This window comes from Macrobrachium nipponense, chromosome 33, assembly GCF_015104395.2.
Source record: "Macrobrachium nipponense isolate FS-2020 chromosome 33, ASM1510439v2, whole genome shotgun sequence".
NCBI lineage: Eukaryota > Metazoa > Arthropoda > Malacostraca > Decapoda > Palaemonidae > Macrobrachium > Macrobrachium nipponense.
In genome coordinates, this window is record NC_087219.1 from 52,828,863 (window position 1) to 52,847,424 (window position 18,562).

Genomic DNA, 18,562 nt, shown 5'->3' on the forward strand with positions numbered 1-18,562 from the left:
CTTGGTGGTTTTCATTGCCTCTATAGTTGGGAAATAATCACATTTAAAACGTTTTCCTAGTCCTACTTTTGCGGAATATTCTCACAAAAGGTATGGAACGATTTAGATGTAGAGCGTTTTTATTGTGAAGCGTCCAAATTGTAGAACAATTAACGGAGTAGCTAAGTAAAGAAACATTTTGCCCCCCCCCCCCCCCACCCACCATATCCTTATGGAGGGTTATTTTGCTTCATTATGGAAACTCGTATTTTCCTTTGCTTGCTAAAGATAAACTAAACTTTTGTTCTTGTTACTAGTTCGCACTGTTAATTGAACATTTTCTAAATATAATTTTGCAGACTGAAAAGTTTTGGTTTTCAGTTTTCTTGCAGAGATATTTAATACATTGGAGTTAAGAAATGTTTTTGTGTTCCGTGACCACTGCGGAAACGTTTGAATAAGAAAATGTTTTAGCTTTCCATCCGCGTACAGAAATACCCCACTTACACTTTTGTCTTGAAACTTGTTCTACTTATTGTCTTGAAACTTGTTCTACCTATAATTAATGGAATTCCTCAAGACTTTTGATTACTAAACGGTTATTTTCCTTCTGTCTCCTAACAGAATGACCAGTTATTATAAACTGCAATGGTTTGTTGTGTAAATAATGCCCTTTCCGAAGGCTTTAAAATGTTTAAATAAACTCCTCGTTTTTCCATCTCGTTGTTTAAACTTTTCAATATTTTTCCCCGGTACATCTTACTGAATTAATAGGAGACATTTGAGTTAAGGAGCATTTTCTCATCCCCTTGCAGAGTTTAAAGATTGTGTTTTCAGCAGAGTTGAAACAATCTGAAATCATATTTTTCACTTCCCGTTGTGTCATGAAACGTTTATTTTGTTTTCTGATTCTTGCAGAAAAGCTTGAAACGTTTGAATTTATTACTTACTATTATTTTCCGTCTCCAAACAGTTTTGCTTTCCCTTACAGATGATGTTCTCCCAAACGTTCAGATTTTGAGACGATTTCTTTTCGTGTCCTCCTGTGGAGAAATATGAACAATGAAACGATTTACTTTTGAATCCCCCTACAGAGGACGAGGACGAAGAAGACGTTGGTGAAGCAGGTCGCGACGACGTGGGCAACACCTTGAAGGTGCTGACGGCGAAGTTGGAAGACCTACGGACCTGTCACGACCTGATCATCAAGCATGGCGCCGCCCTCCAGAAGTCACTCGCCGAGTTGGAGACCCTTGACAACACTCACGACCTCACGCCCAAGACGAAGACGGTCAACGAAAGAGCCACGCTCTTCAGGATATCATCCAACGCCATGATAAACGTGAGTACACTGAAGTTCTGCTTTTTTCATCGTTAAGGTGTTCCGAAGAAGGATGTCTCAGTGGCGTGGTTGGTATGGTGCTGGCGTCCCACCTCGGTGGTCGCAGGTTCGATTCTCGGCCATTCCATTGAGGAGTGAGAGATGTGTATTTCTGGTGATAGAAGTTCACTCTCGACGTGGTTCGGAAGTTACGTAAAGCCGTTGGTCCCGTTGCTGAATAACCACTGGTTCCATGCAACGTAAAAGCACCATACGAAAAAAAAGGATGTCTCCGGGAGAAAACCGTGACACTGGTCACTGTCTCATTCATACTTAAGACTCGTGAATCGTGGATGAACTCCATATGCTGAAAACTTCCACTGTATTAGTTGTTTTGTTTACCCGCACTGAAGACTCAGCAGCATATGAGACACATACTGCTTTTAGACTCTATCTTGAATGCATTCTGTATCTTACAGAATATTGAGACCCCTTCATTCGAATACCTCTTCCGTTTTCTAAGTTTCGCTCTTCTCTCCATCTGACAATTAATTATAAATTTTTTTCACTAAATCACTAAACTGTCATTTTCCATGCTTTCCATATGGCCGACTGTTTAAAATACTCTTTCTGTAAACACCATTTTGTAGTCATCCTTCCAAACTTAATTTTCTTGGTCGATGCCCATGTTTCGTTTGCACATATTTTATACATTTTTTACTTTATTAATGGGGTACTCTTAATTACTAGTAGTCTAGCAGTATCTTTTCACTTCATCGTCTAACTACTTTTTAAGTATATTCATCTGTCTATCTATAATAATAAAATCAGAGTGGATATATTTGTTTTTCCGCCCCGGGCGGGGTTGAGTAGGTAGGGGATTGGGAGGGTAAGGGAGGCATGACACATCCACCCTCCTGCAAACCTGTTTGTCCGGCCCCAAAGGTAGGGGATCATGAGGATAGTGGAGACTTGAACGGGATGCGCCGGGTTCTAGCACAGTGTAGTGCGCCCATCAAGCTTATAATAATTATGAATTTTATAGAGGTACATCTAGCAGGCGGGATGCTTACAGTTGGCATCCATTGCACCATTAGAGTATACTCATTGCACATAATAGATTTAACACTGGTGTGAAGACTATGGAGGCTGAATTTAAGGGGCCCTCTGTCTTATCTACTGCTTCGGCCCCTTCTCAAGGAAATTAAGGTAAGTGTCGTACTTGAAAGGACTAATGGGTCGTATGTTTTATTCACTTGTAAATATGGACTCTCTCTCTCTCTCTCTCTCTCTCTCTCTCTCTCGTTCGTTTGTATTGGTTTAAGTAACACATAGTTTTAGGTCTGTATACGAAGGGTTTTTGAATAAAAAATGGAAAGGTTTTGTGAGTGACGAGATCTGTGGGTCCACCTTGATGTTCGGTGTCCCCTGTAAACGTTTAATCAAAATAAAACCTCTTGGTCACGTAAGAATACGTTAACACAAGTAATTTCCTATAGGACTGAAGTTAGGAGGGGGCCGAGTTTTTAATAAGTAAATCTTCTTATTGTGAATGACACTGGTAATGTTAACGAAATACAAGTCATTATCATTAGTTTTATCCTTTACCTTTATTACTCATTACATCTGTCATCAACAAGACTGCACGTGAGTTCACTATGTTTATTGCGTAAAATGATCTTCAACGACAAACATCCTCTGCTTTACCTGACCTTGCTGATTTTGCTCGCAACAAACAGTATAGTAAGGCAGGCTGCTGCTGTCGCTGCAGGCATTGTGTTGTTGTGTAGCATCATGCTGAATTCTGCTCGGTTTGCTGGAGTTTGATCTTGGCTCCAACTGAAATGTGGAATAGTTTGGCTACTGCAGTTATGGATTCTTCTGATCTCTAGATGTTTAAGCGAAGACCAAATTCATTCTTGCTCTCTTGACGTCCCTGGAATTTCAGGTGTGTCGATTTTTATCCTGTTCCCTACATTTAACTGCCTCAGTGGCGTGGTTGGTTTGGGGTTTGCTTCTCACCTCGATGGTCGCGGGTTCGATTCTCGGCGATTCCATTGAGGAGTGAGAGATGTGTATTTCTGGTGATAGAAGTTCACTCTCGACGTGGTTCGGAAGTCACTAAGTAAAGCCGTTGGTCCCGTTGCTGAATAACCACTGGTTCCATGCAACGTAAAAGCACCATACAAACAAAACAGACAAACAAACCTCATATATATATTTATCTATCATCTTTTCCTATAACTTGTTTAACTGTGCAGGTTGCTTTACCTTTGGAGTCCTATTGGTATTATAGTCTGTTGGCTCTGTCCTTAATTGGTTTCAGCTGAAAATTGAAAGAAAGGAGGAGTTCATTTTGTAGATCATTCTACTAAATATTTGACATAACTGATTTCTCTTGTCACTATTGGATCTCTATCACTCATCAAAGGTTTTGTTTTATGTGTATGTGTGTGTATTATATTATATATATATAATATATATATATATAATATATATTATAATATAATATATAATAATAATAATATAATAATATACACATGAAATTAGTCCTTTTCTTCAAGGTAAGTTAAAAAAATATGAAAGTAAGCATATAATATCACACGTTAAAATATTGGATATAACTTAATAGTGATGAGGAAACCAATGGAAAATTACTTGCAAAACTGTCTTGGTGGGAGAGAATCATCATGATGCTTTAATATTCCTAAATTTAAAATATTATTAACGTGCGCGATTTCACCCGGCCACCTTTCTTCTCGCATCCATTTACTGTCGTTTAATGACACGCGAGACGTATCTGTCACGTCTCCACGTGGATGTGTCGCTAAGAGCTGGACTCGCATCTTTGATGTTTATATAAAGAGCAACAACGCGATCGTGCCGGTGCATCCTCGAGCAGTCGTCTCTGGACTTTTCCCCCCAACCTGCCCGGAGGAGAGCGTGGCCCTCATTTCACTGACCCGTAAACAAATCTTAGGATATGGCTGAAGGTTTAGGTCTGACTAAGAAGTTCCTGGATCGGCAGGTTGAGCGAGGTTAGAGCCGGGTTCTCAAGGGTGACGGATGCGAATTCGTAAGCGTTGGAAATGGTAATGAGGATTATGAAGCTGCCAGGTTAGAATATTCTCGGTGCAAATTGATAACTGTCCGAGCGGTCGTGGGTCCGAGCGTCGTGGGACATCCTATGAGGTCAAGCAAGCAAGCTTTTGCATATAATATTCGCCCGTTATGTGAAAACAGTTGAGCAGCTGGGGGCATGAAGAAAATAACATGAAAATTTATGATTAATTATGGTACTTGAGGTTAGTTCGTATTTTCCGTCACTGACTTCTTTATAGAGACACCTTACAGAAAATGTCTTTGAGAGAATAGAAATTATCGGTTCCGACTTGGGCCTTAAATAAGATTAAAGAATGAATCACTTTAGCAGTGATTCTTGCTTTAATTTTACGTGAGGTATAATTGTTTAGAGATTAAGCTTGGTACGGTATTGTCATCGACTTTTTAATTTACGTATTAAGTAGTTCATGTCATGTTTTGCAACGTGAAAAATGGCTGATATAAATCTTCGTAGTAACCCCTTAAATAGATGAGAGCTCTCCGTTTTCTCTAAAAGAATTCACTCCGTACTTGAAATTCTGATTGGGTGACATCATATTGCATGTTGATAGTTCTGTCATTATTGATTTGTCGGCTTGTATAGAATATTGAGAGTGACTTTATTTAGGTGAACGGTAGCATTTGAAGGTGTGATGTTTTCTCGCTTCCAGATTATGACAAAAATAAGGGAAAGTAGCTTTGCCTCAAGGAAGAATATTGATTCATTAAAACATCTCACTAAACAACAATGAAAATGCTTATTCGTTAAGGTAAAACACACTCACAGACACTATATATATGTATATATATATGTGTGTGTATATATATATATATATATATATATATATATATATATATATATATATACATATATATAATTTCGTTTTCAGCTCAGCGTGACAGAATTGATAGCTCCTCTCTCTCTCTCTCTTCCTCTCGCTCTCCTCTCTCTCTCTCTCTCTCTCTCTCTCTCTCTCTCATTGATGTGTCAGTTAGATAAAAATTTTCCATTTTCTATCTCGTGTATTATTAAAAGTTTAAGACTTTGCAGGTGATATGTCCTATCAAGACAATTTGCGGTGAAATCAGGAGAGAGAGAGAGAAGAGAGAGACGAGAGAAGAGAGAGACGAGAGAGAGAGAGAGAGAGAGAGAGAGAGAGAGAGAGAGAGAGTTACGTAGGATGGTAGGGGCCGGATAGTGCGTTGGCTGTGAGGACACGTGTACCCGGGAGGCCGGTGAGTGCAACTGCACTCAGCGCGTCGAGTGTGTTGGAGAGAAACATCCTGGCCACCATCTTTCGCCATCCAGCTCTCTCTCTCTCTCTCTCTCTCTCTCTCTCTCTCTCTCTCTCTCTCTCTCTCCTGATTTCACCGCCAAATTGTCTTGATAGGACATATCACCTGCAAAGTCTTAAACTTTTAATAATACACGAGATAGAAAATGGGCAGAGGTAAATAGGATGGTATTTAACTCTGATAAATTTGAATCAATAAATTATGGAGACAGAGAAAGAAAGCTATATGCATATAAGGGACCTAATAATGAGACCATCACAAATAAGGAAGCAGTTAAAGACCTTGGTGTGATGATGAATAGGAACATTGTTTTATGCAATGATCAAATAGCAACTCTGTTGGCAAAATGTAAAGCAAAAATGGGAATGTTGTTAAGGCACTTCAAAACAAGAAAAGCTGAACACATGATTATGCTTTATAAAACATATGTTCGTAGTCCACTTGAATATTGCAATATGATATGGTACCCACACTATCAAAAGGATATTGCACAAATAGAGAGTGTACAAAGGTCCTTTACAGCTAGAATAGAAGAAGTTAAGGACCTAGACTACTGGGAAAGACTACAATTCTTAAAATTATATAGTCTAGAAAGGAGAAGAGAACGCTACATGATAATTCAGGCATGGAAACAGATAGAAGGAATAGCAGAAAATATCATGGAACTAAAAATATCAGAAAGAGCAAGCAGAGGTAGATTAATAGTGCCCAAAACTATACCAGGAAAAATAAGGAAAGCACACAGGACATTAATCCACTACGCACCAGCATCGATAATGCAGCGTCTATTCAATGCGTTGCCAGCTCATCTGAGGAATATATCAGGAGTGAGCGTAGATGTGTTTAAGAATAAGCTCGACAAATATCTAAACTGCATCCCAGACCATCCAAGATTGGAAGATGCAAAATATACCGGAAGATGTACTAGCAACTCTCTGGTAGACATTAGAGGTGCCTCACACTGAGGGACCTGGGGCAACCCGAACAAGATGTAAGGTCTGTAAGGTAAGGTGTCTCTCTCGTAAATCCTGATGACTCTAATAAACTCCGCCACCAGCATCCAACCGCCTCTCTCTCTCTCTCTCTCTCTCTCTCTCTCTCTCTCTCTCTCTCTCTCTCTCTCTCTGAAGCCGTCATGTACACAAATCCAAAATTGAGACCCACGCAACCCGGCCCATATTCAGAGTTATGTAATCGCCTCCAGCTCTCTCTCTCTCTCTCTCTCTCTCTCTCTCTCTCTCTCTCTCTCTCTCTCTCTCAGAGAGACTTCGTGTCGAATTTTTTTTATTGATATAAATCCGAAAAGTGATAAATTTTTTGTAAAGAACTTTTTTTTTCTTCTTCTTCTTCTTCATACAATGTTAGGACTCCGTAATAGTTTCTTGAGCAGCTTTGTGTTATTATAAGTGTTCACTGCTCGCTGGTGATCACTTCATGCCATCTGAGAGAGAGACTTTCGAAGATTCGGAATTCCCTCCCTTCCTCGCGTGTTTCCAGAAAATAGTCCTGATATGGAACAAGTCTTATTTGGGACGCACGGAATCATCGTCTCCCCTTCTGTTAATCCCCGTTGTGCTTCTGTTGAATAAAACAGGTGATTCACTCACTCACTCACTCACTCACACACACCGTAATGTAGGTCGCTACGAGGTTATTTATGACAACCTTTGAATTGTAGAGAATCGGGTGGAAACCACTTTGTGATATCTCTAGTGTGTGTGTGTGTGTGTGTAGTATATATATATATATATATATATATATATATATATATATATATATATATATATGTGTGTGTGTGTGTGTGTGTGTGTATATATATATATATATATATATATATATATACTATATATATATATACATATATAAATATACATATATAATATATGGTTAGATATACATATTAGTATACCATAGAGAGAGAGAGAGAGAGAGAGAGAGAGAGAGAGAGAGAGAGAGAGAGAGAGAGAGAATTGTTGTTTTCGTAAAGGTGCAAGTTGAATTTAAAGAAATTTCTTCCACAGAAAATAATATTTTTTTTAACATTCTGCCTGCAATCTAGAACACGTTTTCGAAGACTTATTTTTATCCATTTATAGAAAATGTACAACGTGTATATATAAAATTAAATATTATATTTTCCTTGTTTCATGGGTCTGTAATTGTTTTGGCATTGTAAGCATTACTTAGGGGTTTTTGCAGCGTCCCTTCGGCCCCTGGCTGCAACATCCTTCATCCATTTTGCTGTACCTCCGTTCACATTCTCGTTTTTCCATCAGACATTCCACCCTCTATAACAATTGCTTCATAGTGCTTATGCTTTTCAAACTGTCAGTTTCCATTTCAGCGCTGAAAGACCCCATAAGTCCCAGTGCTTGGCTTTTGGCATAAATTCTACTTTCTAATCTATTCTTAAGGTGAATTTTGTGTTTTTTCTTTCACTTGATCATTTCTGCATAGCATCTATACCAAGTTTGTAACTATGAGATTTTCCTCCTGTTATACATATCAACCCTTTTTGTCTCAGTTTCCATTTCAGCGCTGAATGGTCTCACAGGTCTCAGTGCTTGGCCTTTGGCCTAAATTCCATATGCAGTTCTACCACGTTTATACAAAATCATATGTATGGTCTAATGTTGAGTAATCAGAGTTGCTTCTTACCTTCCCAGGCACATGTACCTTACACACTTAAAAATATTCCCAAGCACACATACACACACACAGATGTTGTTTTTGATTAAGCTGACCTTGTGTCAGCACTGGCTCTTGCTCACAGAGCAGCCCGTAACACACACACACACACACACACACACACAGAGAGAGAGAGAGAGAGAGAGAGAGAGAGAGAGAGAGAGAGAGAGAGAACGTTAACAAGACATTTCGCTTTGTTTTAAGCTGTCAGAGGTGTCTTTTCAACTCGCTACGAGGAATTTCCCATTCCTTTGTTTTCTGGTTGTATGAAACTGGCGTCACGAGAGTTTAGGTCAGTGATGGACATTTTGCATCTCTCGGGAGAGGAAATGAAACTGAAACTGGAGAAGAAATGAATAACCGATCAATTCTTTGAGAGGGAAAGTTTTCTTGATTCTCCTCATTTCACGTTGCCCCTGTGTCCCCTGTATTCTCAGCCTTAACCTGATGTCGTGTCCCCCCCCCCCCTCCTCCCCAGTCCCGTCCCGTGTGCCATCTCCTCCTCCTCCTCCTCCTCCTCCTCCTCCTCCTCCTACGTCTCTTGTTTATGTTTTCTCCTTTGTTTCCGACCCGATGAGTCCGTCGGCCTGCCACCGCTTCGTTTCTTTGTGTGTGTTTGTTTGTTTAAGTTTAGCGTCGCCAACTATTCTGTTGTGGTTTATTTAATGGGCAACCAGCCATTCTTCTTCAGTCTATTTTAAGGTTATGAATTAAAGCCCTTCTGATTGTTGATAACTAAAAGAAATGATCGATCTCTCGTTGATGACTGGTTGATGATCATTTCAGCCATTATAGTGTCATCGGCGATTCTTATTTTTGCCCCTATGAAAATATACTTTTAAAATTTGTATTTTCTTGACTTCTGGGGACTGCGTGTTTTATTATAGCGAGTTGAATTGCATCGGTATATTCCTGAATAATGCTTGTCTACTGAAAAGTGCCTTTAATCATTTAATGTTCTTATTACTTTTGGAATGAAAATGTCCACAGTAATTATTCAAGTAAACGCATATTGAGACGTGTGCATGACTAATGCGTTTAAGTATTTACCATTGTTGTTGTTGTTGTTGTTTTTCATGTGAGTGTCCATAATCCAGACAGGTGTCTAACCTAAAAAAAAAAAAATTCTTGGATAAGCGCCAAATGTTAACAGGAATTGTCTTGGTCTGATTTAGTTCATATGTACCGCAGTGCATTTGTACTCTTTCGATCATCCAACCATACGACTCTCTCTCTCTCTCTCTCTCTCTCTCTCTCTCTCTCTCTCTCTCTCTCTCTCTCTCTCTCTCTCTGATATTATGTATTTCCAGAATACTATTAATATGATTGTGAAGCCAAAAGTCCTTAGAAGTTGCATAGCAACTGGTCTGTAGGTGGATTCCTCGAATTTACTGAAATCCAAGGGAGGCCGATGGCACGGCAACAGCTGCATTTAATTATCGCAGGAATTGCCTCTTGATTATTAAGAGGATGCAAAACATTCCAGTTTGTTTTTATGTCTATGGAATTGGGTTAGAAGTATTTCTTCCCTCACTTTGCACCTTGCCATCAGCGCCCCCCTACCCCCCCACCCCCGGTAGATAGTGTCGTCAGTGCACCGCAAGTGGTGCTCTGTAGGCATTACTTAAGAACTCTGCGGCGTCCCTTTGGCCGTAACTGCAACCTCTTCCATTCCTTTTACGGTACCTCCGCTCATATTCTCCATCTGAGTTTCCACCCTCTGAAACAATTGCGAGATTTTCCTCCTGTTACACCTGTCAAATCTTCTTACTGTCAATTTCACCATCAGCGCCGAATGACCTCGTAGGTGCAAGCGCCTGGCCTTAGGATTTAATTCAACATTCCATTTTGGTCAGAGCGAAGTCAAATTCGTTCCCTTTCAGGAGCTGTGGAGGTGATGTGCAAATGTCTTTATGGCTTCTTGAGCCGATCAAATTGGGAAGTGCACAGAATGATTGAGGTATTCGGGAACGTGCTTTTCTTGTCGAGATCAAGATCGTCAAACATCATACTTCTACAAAATCCGTATACGAATTTCGTTTCTGAAGCCGTCGCGACGTTTTTGTCCATATTTCAGCAGCGTCTTCGTCAGGTATCACAAAAAACACACCAATATATTATATATAATATATATATATATATATATATATATATATATATATATATATTATATATATATATATTATATATAAGATATAGAGATAGTATAGATATATATGTATATATATATATATAGATACTGATAGATATAGGATATATCTATATATAATATATATATTATATATATATATATATATATAAAATATATATCATATATATATATAAATAGATAGATATGTATGTATAATGACTGATAGATTTTCGTTAACACTGAATTCATCTAATAAAACGAGCCCATAAAAAGCGCCAAAAGATAGAAAGTAAATGCTATATTTCAGAGAACAGCTGTCTCCCTCTACAGGCAAGTATATGAACTTGCCTGTAGAGGGAGACAGTTGTTCTATGAAATGTAGCATTTACTTTTTTACCTTATTGTGCTTTTATGGGCTCCTATTTTAAATTATATATTATATATATATATATATAATAATATATATATATATATATATATAGATATATATATTAGTTTTAGTAATTGAGATGCAATACATAGTTTTGATGGATTGTGACGTGCAGTTCAATATCTTATGAGTTCTGCGTTGTAACTTATTATTCAGAGTTGTATTTGAATGTAGCATTATATTACAAAACGCAAGTCGTTTGTAGGAAAGTAATTAACTTACTAATTGAACGATTGAAAATTAAAGTGACCAGGAAAACTTCAGGATGGTTTTGCAAAATTTGGCTCTCTCTCTCTCTCTCTCTCTCTCTCTCTCTCTCTCTCTCCGTATAATATGAGAAAAATCATTCACATATTCACATGTACACAAGATCATAATAACAACTAGGATATATCTCTCTCTCTCTCTCTCTATCTCTCTCTCTCTCTCTCTCTCTCTCTCTCTCGTCACGGGTCATGTCAAAATGAAACATCCAGGAGGCATATCATCTTTATATAAAGCCTTAGAATTAAGTGCTTAGTTTTCAGTTTAAGAGTTCGTGACAACGCCGTCCAACTTGGCTATAAACTCTCTCTCTCTCTCTCTCTCTCTCTCTCTCTCTCTCTCTCTCTCTCTCTCTCCAGAATGTGCGTCATCTCCGGAAATGGTAATTTCGTAATCTCTGTTGTTGTTTTTTGTCAAGTTTTGTCTGACAGCTCATCTTATCTTGGAAAAGTTGTGGTTTATATTTGTATTTCTTGTACTTTCTTTGATTTCGTGTTAATTCTTATACGCATGTGCGAGTGCGCATAGACAACACGTCAACTGAAGCACCCCATTGGCGCGATCGGTAGGGTCTCGGCCTGCCACCTCAGTGACAGAGAGTTCGATAATCTGGCATTCCACTGAGGGGTTAGAGATGTGTATTTCTGGTGATAGAAGTTCACTCTCGACGTGGTTCGGTAGTCACGTAAAGCCGTTGGTCCCTTTGCTGAATAACCATGCAACGTAAAAACACTACAAACAAACAAAACAAGTAAACTGGTACTGCAGCAGTTAGGTTTGTTCCTGCAGGAACACTTGAATATATATATTAATGTAAATTTCATTACTGTTTTTCTTTATCCGTGCGTGATATACTTTACACAGGCTAACAGTATTGTGTGGAATCAGGTTCTTTCTATTTTTCAAAGCTTATGCATATCAGGTTTATAATCTGTCCACGTAGCAACATTTGTAAAAGTCTTTTGGTGTGTTTTATCAAGTTACACTTGACGTTCAGATAGCCTCCATTGTTATTGAAATAACACGATAGTCACTTTTTTTTTTTTTCCTTAAATCTCGTTGATTGTGGCTGCGGAATCCTGACGTTATTGGAAGTTTCTCGCCTCCTTTTTTAAAAGTTCATATTCAGTGCAAGTGCACCCAGTGGGTCTTTCCCCCCACCCTCTCCCTGCCCCCTTCCCCCAATCTTCTCGTGTACTAATGGTGTGATAAAGTTCGGCATTCGCCAAGGTTTAGTGGGAGAGGTTTTGCCAACTTATAATGTATTCTCTTGCCGTTACTGGTACCTTTGATTTGATTTTGTCTAGTTTCTATCATAACGGTATATATTATATGTAGGTATATATATGAATAACTTGATCACGAAGTATATAAAACGTGACGCTATGTATAAATAAAGGTTTTTTTTGCCACGAAGGAAAAAATGAAAAAGCGAGATAGCTATCCTTCGTGGCAAATAAAAAACCTTTATTTTTACGTATATATATACACATATATATATATATATATATATATTATATATATATATATATGGTATGTATGTATATATGATGATATATATATATATATATATATTATATAGATATATATTTATATTATAATACATATATACGCGTATATATTGTATTTTTATGTAAATGTATATGAAATTTAAAAGGCTCATTAAAAACACTTAATTAAATGACGTAACCATATATTTCAATCGACAGTTCTTCAGTCCTGATTATATACAATATGTATATGTGTATATATATAATTTTATATAATTCATGTAATTAATTCAAATTCTAAACATAGTAAAAGATCTCAACAGTATCTGCAGCAAGTAGGTTGTACGATTTCTGTTATTATTGTAGTTCATTTTTTTTATGATAGCCGAGTCAGGATCCTGGTTGTAACTTGCCTTGTGAGGATCTGACTCCCACTTCCCTGTTTTATCAGAATTCCAATTTTTGTTTCTTTATGTGGCCATCAGTACACCTTTTATTTGGAGGATGCTCGATTTGAAGTTTGTGCATCCAATCCTCTCCAGGTTCCTCTTGTATTCTTCTGGTATCACTCTTAGATCACAGGAAGATGGATACAATTTGCTGTTCACTTTGCCATTGTCGTCTTATTCCCATCTTTGAACCACGGTACTTTTCCATCTTGTCTCTGCCATACTCCCTTTACTCTTTCTTCCTATGATATGGCTAAAATCCACCAGAGATACTTTCGATGGCTTCTTTATTTGCTCCAGGATTTGTGCTCTGGGCTTCGAGTCTATATCGCATAGTCATTCATTATACCATGGTCTCTGAGAACCTCTTTTTTTTTTTCCAATCACTTTTCCAGTACCTGGTTGCAATACTATAGCTGGTTCACTTAAGGTAGATTCTTGGGTGAGCCCTATGCTTACAAGACGTTTGTCTAGCGACAGCTGATTGGCTGGTACCGGGAGGTAGGCAACTTCCAGCCAGTCAGCGGCCGCCAAACAAACTTCTCGCAGGCATATGGCTCACCCAAGAATCTACCTTAAGTGAACCAGCTATAGCCTGTGCACAGTAGGCCACCTTCTTTGCAGGTCTTCTTGTAGAAGGCCAAGGCAACCGTGTCGTACTTCTTTTTTTATTTATTTGAGCTAATTCTAGGCCTTCACTCATACTGTGGTTGATGGTCTGCAGGTGCTATACGTGTGTGAAGCATATAGGTAACGTTGATATTTTGTTATTTAGTTTTGTAAGTACTGTGTACGAGGTGTTTCGCCCTGTGTAAAAATCGGCTTGCCTCCGGCCGCGTTCTCGAGTTCTCCCCTATTGTCATCCATTGCTAACTGCCATCTCCAAGTACATCATGAGTCAGCCTCTGGTGTTGGGCATGGACTGTATGCTTTACCATTTCTCATTCCTTTCTTTTGTGGTCCTTTACTTATCTATCAGGTTCTTCATGTGCAGAGGTGAGTTTTTCATTCCAAGCTGTTACCAACTACTCACCATCACTGTGTTTAAGGAACTGCCCAGTAGTTCAGTTATTATTCCAGTTCTCCACATTGTGCGTTCCTCTTCTAATGTTTTCATATTGGCAAGAAAAAGTCTTGGCACACTTATCCATAGATGTAGTGCCTGAATGATGGTCATCAGTTTTCTTGTTTTTCTATCTGTGTTTTTTAGGTCTTCATTTGTCCAGTCTGTTATTCCTCCACTCCTTCTGATGTCAACTTTCCTTATGTGGTATTTATACGTTGTGACCAATCTCTAGGATTTTTAAGTATTTTTAGCCAGTCTTTCTTGTATCCGTGGTGTATGTCTCATATAAGAATGGTATTCTTTTAGTCTGGATGGTCTTTCCCTTTGCTATATTCACAGTTGCAATTTTGTCAACACTGAACACCTTTTTTCATATCTGTTGATCCGGGCTGTCCGTATAAGGAAATCCTTGCTGTTGGCGTTTTTTCAATATGTTTTGAGGTACTTCATGAATCCCAGTTGATTGATGACTATATCTGTCTTCCAAGTTGGTGACCGTTCTTAGGTACCCAAGGGCCAATGTCACTGGTAACACTGAGGCCAAAATCAGTAGTGGTGGTAGTGACTCTCCTTGGCAGATAAGTTTTCTTATGTATTAGTTATTATTATTATTTTTTTTTTATTTATTTATTTTTTTTTTTGCTCTATCACAGTCCACCAATTCGACTGGGTGGGTATTTATAGTGTGGGGTTCCGGGTTGCATCCTGCCTCCTTAGGAGTCCATCACTTTTCTTACTATGTGTGCCGTTTCTAGGATCACACTCTTCTGCATGAGGCCCGGAGCTACTTCCGCGTCTAGTTTTTCTAGATTCCTTTTCAGGGATCTTGGGATCGTGCCTAGTGCTCCTATGATTATGGGTATGATTTCCACTGGCATATCCCATATCCTTCTTATTTCTATTTTCAGATCTTGATACTTATCCATTTTCCCTCTCTTTCTCTTCAACTCTGGTGTCCCATGGTATTGCGACATCAATGAGTGATACTTTCTTCTTGACTTTGTCAATCAACGTCACGTCTGGTCTGTTTGCACGTATCACCCTATCCGTCCTGATACCATAGTCCCAGAGGATCTTTGCCTGATCGTTTTCTATCACTCCCTCAGGTAGGTGCTCGTACCACTTATTACTGCAAGGTAGCTGATGTTTCTTGCACAGGCTCCAGTGGAGGGCTTTTGCCACTGAATCATGCCTCTTTTTGTACTGGTTCTGTGCAAGTGCCGGGCATTCGCTTGCTATGTGGTTTATGGTTTCATTTTTCGTATTGCACTTCCTACATATGGGAGAGATGTTATTTCCATCTATCGTACTTTGAACATATCTGGTTCTTAGGGCCTGATCTTGTGCCGCTGTTATCATTCCTTCAGTTTCCTTCTTTAGCTCTCCCCTCTGTAGCCATTGCCATGTGTCATCGCTGGCTAGTTCTTTAGTCTGTCTCATGTATTGTCCGTGCATTGGTTTGTTGTGCCAGTCCCTCTGTTCTGTCTGTCTTCTCCTGTCTCTGTATATTTCTGGGTCTTCGTCTACTTTTATTAGTCCTTCTTCCCATGCACTCTTTAGCCACTCGTCTTCACTGGTTTTCAGATATTGCCCCAGTGCTCTATTTTCGATGTTAACGCAGTCCTCTATACTTAGTAGTCCTCTCCCTCCTTCCTTTCGTGTTATGTATAGTCTGTCCGTATTTGCTCTTGGGTGTAGTGCTTTGTGTATTGTCATATGTTTCCTGGTTTTCTGATCTATGCTGTGGAGTTCTGCCTTCGTCCATTCGACTATTCCTGCGCTGTATCTGATTACTGGCACTGCCCATGTGTTTATGGCTTTGATCATATTTCCTCCATTGAGTTTTGACTTGAGTATCGCCTTGAGTCTCTGCATATATTCTTTCCTGATCGTGTCCTTCATCTCTTGGTGTTTTATATCCCCTCCTTCCATTATTCCCAGGTATTTGTATCCTGTCTCATCTATGTGTTTGATGTTGCTCCCATCTGGTAGCTTTATCCCTTCAGTTCTCGTACTTTGCCTTTTTGTATGTTGACTAAGGCGCATTTTTCTATTCCAAACTCCATCCTGATGTCCCCAGATACAATTCTTACAGTCTGGATTAGGGTATCTATTTCCTTGATGCTCTTACCATACAGCTTGATGTCATCCATGAACATCAGATGGTTGATTCTGTAGTACTTTTGTCATGGGAATCATGGCTACTACGAAGAGTAGTGGGGACAGTGAGTCGCCCTGGAAGATCCCTCTCCTGATATTAACCTCTGCTAGTCTTATTCCAGAGCTTGTAAGTATTGTATTCCAGTTGCGCATTGTATTTTTGAGGAAGCTGATGGTGTTTTCCTCTGCCCCATATATTTTCAGGCATTCTATTAGCCATGTGTGTGGTATCATGTCGAAGGCTTTCTTATAGTCTATCCATGCCATGCTTAGGTTGGTTTTCCTTCTCCTACTGTTCTTCATTACCATTTTGTCTATCAGGAGCTGGTCTTTCGTGCCCCTACACTTCCTTCTGCAGCCTTTCTGTGGTTGGGGATGTGTTTGTCTCCTCTAGGTAATTGTTATAGCCTTTCACTTATGATACCTGTTAGTAACTTCCACATTATTGGTAGGCAGGTGATAGGCATGTAGTTACTGGCTATATTTCCCTTACTCTTGTCTTTTTGTACTAAGGATGTTCTTTCTTCCTGTGGTCATCCATTTGGGTGCATGGTGATTTGAGATACAATGCTGGAGTTGTTCTGCTATTCGTGGGTGTAGGGCCTTGAAGTTTTTGAGCCAGTATCCATGGACTTCATCGGGACCTGGGGCTTTCCAGTTTGGCATTTTCTTTAGTTGGTGTCTGACTGTGTCTGTCGTGATCTCTGTGAATCTTTGTTTTATTCTCCCTGTTTCTTCTTCCTTGACTTCCTGGAGCCATGTTGCATGTTTGTTGTGTGATACCGGATTACTCCATATGTTTTCCCAGAGTCTCTTACTTGGTTCGGCTTCAGGAATTTGTGGGTGGTTGTCTTCCCCTCTTAGTTGGCTGTATAGTCTTTTCTGGTTGGTTCCGAATAGTTTGTTCTGTTGGTATCCCTTATTCCTGTTCATGTACCGTTGGATCTTATGTGCTTTGGCCTTAAGCCTCTGTTTTACATCTTCTATTGTGTTGGTTTTAGTCCCTCTCTTGTACTTTGTATTTCTCGTTGAGTTCCTCCCTTGTTTTCTTGCTTCTTAGCCTTTTTTTCTGCCATCTCTTTCAGTTTACTCAAGTCAGATCTCATCACCATGATTTGCTTTTCCAGGCGCCTTTTCCAAGGAGGTTGCTGTTTTGGTTTTTGTTGGGTTGGTTGTGCTGGTGGTATTGGTGTTCGAATCCCCATCAGTTCTGCTACTAATCTTGCTCCTGCATATACCAAGTTATTTGTTTCTGTGATACTGGTGGTGTGTATTATGCCCATTATTTCATTGACCTCACTTGTTTTCTCCCTTAATTTCTTGGTGTTGTAGGCTTTCATGGAGGGGATCTTTGTTCTCTCTGTATCTGGCTCCATCCATTGTCTAATCTTTTCTACCCATTCCGTCCTCTCTGTTACTTCGTCGGTGTTTCTTCGTGTGTCGTTGTTTGATACCTCATCCTCCCTGTCGTCTTCTGTGGCATCGTCTCTCAGTTCGTCTTCGTGTAATTCGTTGTCGTGTGACATTTCCCTTTCCAGTTCTTCTCTTTCTGTTGGGGAGAGCCAGTTGTTTTTCTTTATGTTCCTTACTTGGTCTGCCAGCCTCTGCTCTGTTTGGGGGGTGTTATTCCTCTCATTCCAGATGTTGACCAATCTTCTTCTATATCCTCTCTCCGTCGGGTTGCTTCTGATGTAGCATCTCCATATTTCCTTATTTTCTTCTCTTGTCCATTTCTTCCTTTTTGCTTCTGTAGCTCCAATCTCAGGCTGTTGACTACTTTCGTTGTGGTGATCAGTTGCTGGATGACGACCTCCAAGTACCTGACCGTCTTCCCCCTCAATTGGGTTGAATACCTGGTTGCCGGACGAATCTCCTCTGTTGCCAGAGGTTCCATTTACGTCGTTGTCGTTTATTCCTTCATTTCTATCCATCATTGCTGAGTTTTTGCTATTTTACCCATAGCTGGACCCTACCCATCAGGGATAGGTACTCATTTACAGCTGGAATCAACGCCGAGGAGAGCGGTCACCCATCCAACGACTGACCAGCCCCAATGTTGCTTAACTTGACTTAAGTCCATTGAGGACCTAACCCACTCCTCCACGGCGCCACTTATTATTATTATTATTATTATTATTATTATTATTATTATTATTATTATTATTATTATTATTATATTCAGTGGA

At 39.4% G+C, this 18,562-nt stretch overlaps 1 protein-coding gene across 10 annotated transcripts in view; it reads left to right on the plus strand.

The window, feature by feature from the left end:
• Positions 1-18,562, plus strand: part of LOC135203194 (oxysterol-binding protein 1-like) — a 355,421-nt gene that overhangs the window by 32,361 nt on the left and 304,498 nt on the right. For all 10 annotated transcript variants that reach the window (XM_064232920.1, XM_064232919.1, XM_064232925.1 and 7 more), the window contains one exon: positions 1,074-1,321. In XM_064232920.1, the coding sequence (XP_064088990.1) occupies positions 1,074-1,321 (248 nt within the window). The remainder of the gene's footprint in view (positions 1-1,073; positions 1,322-18,562) is intronic.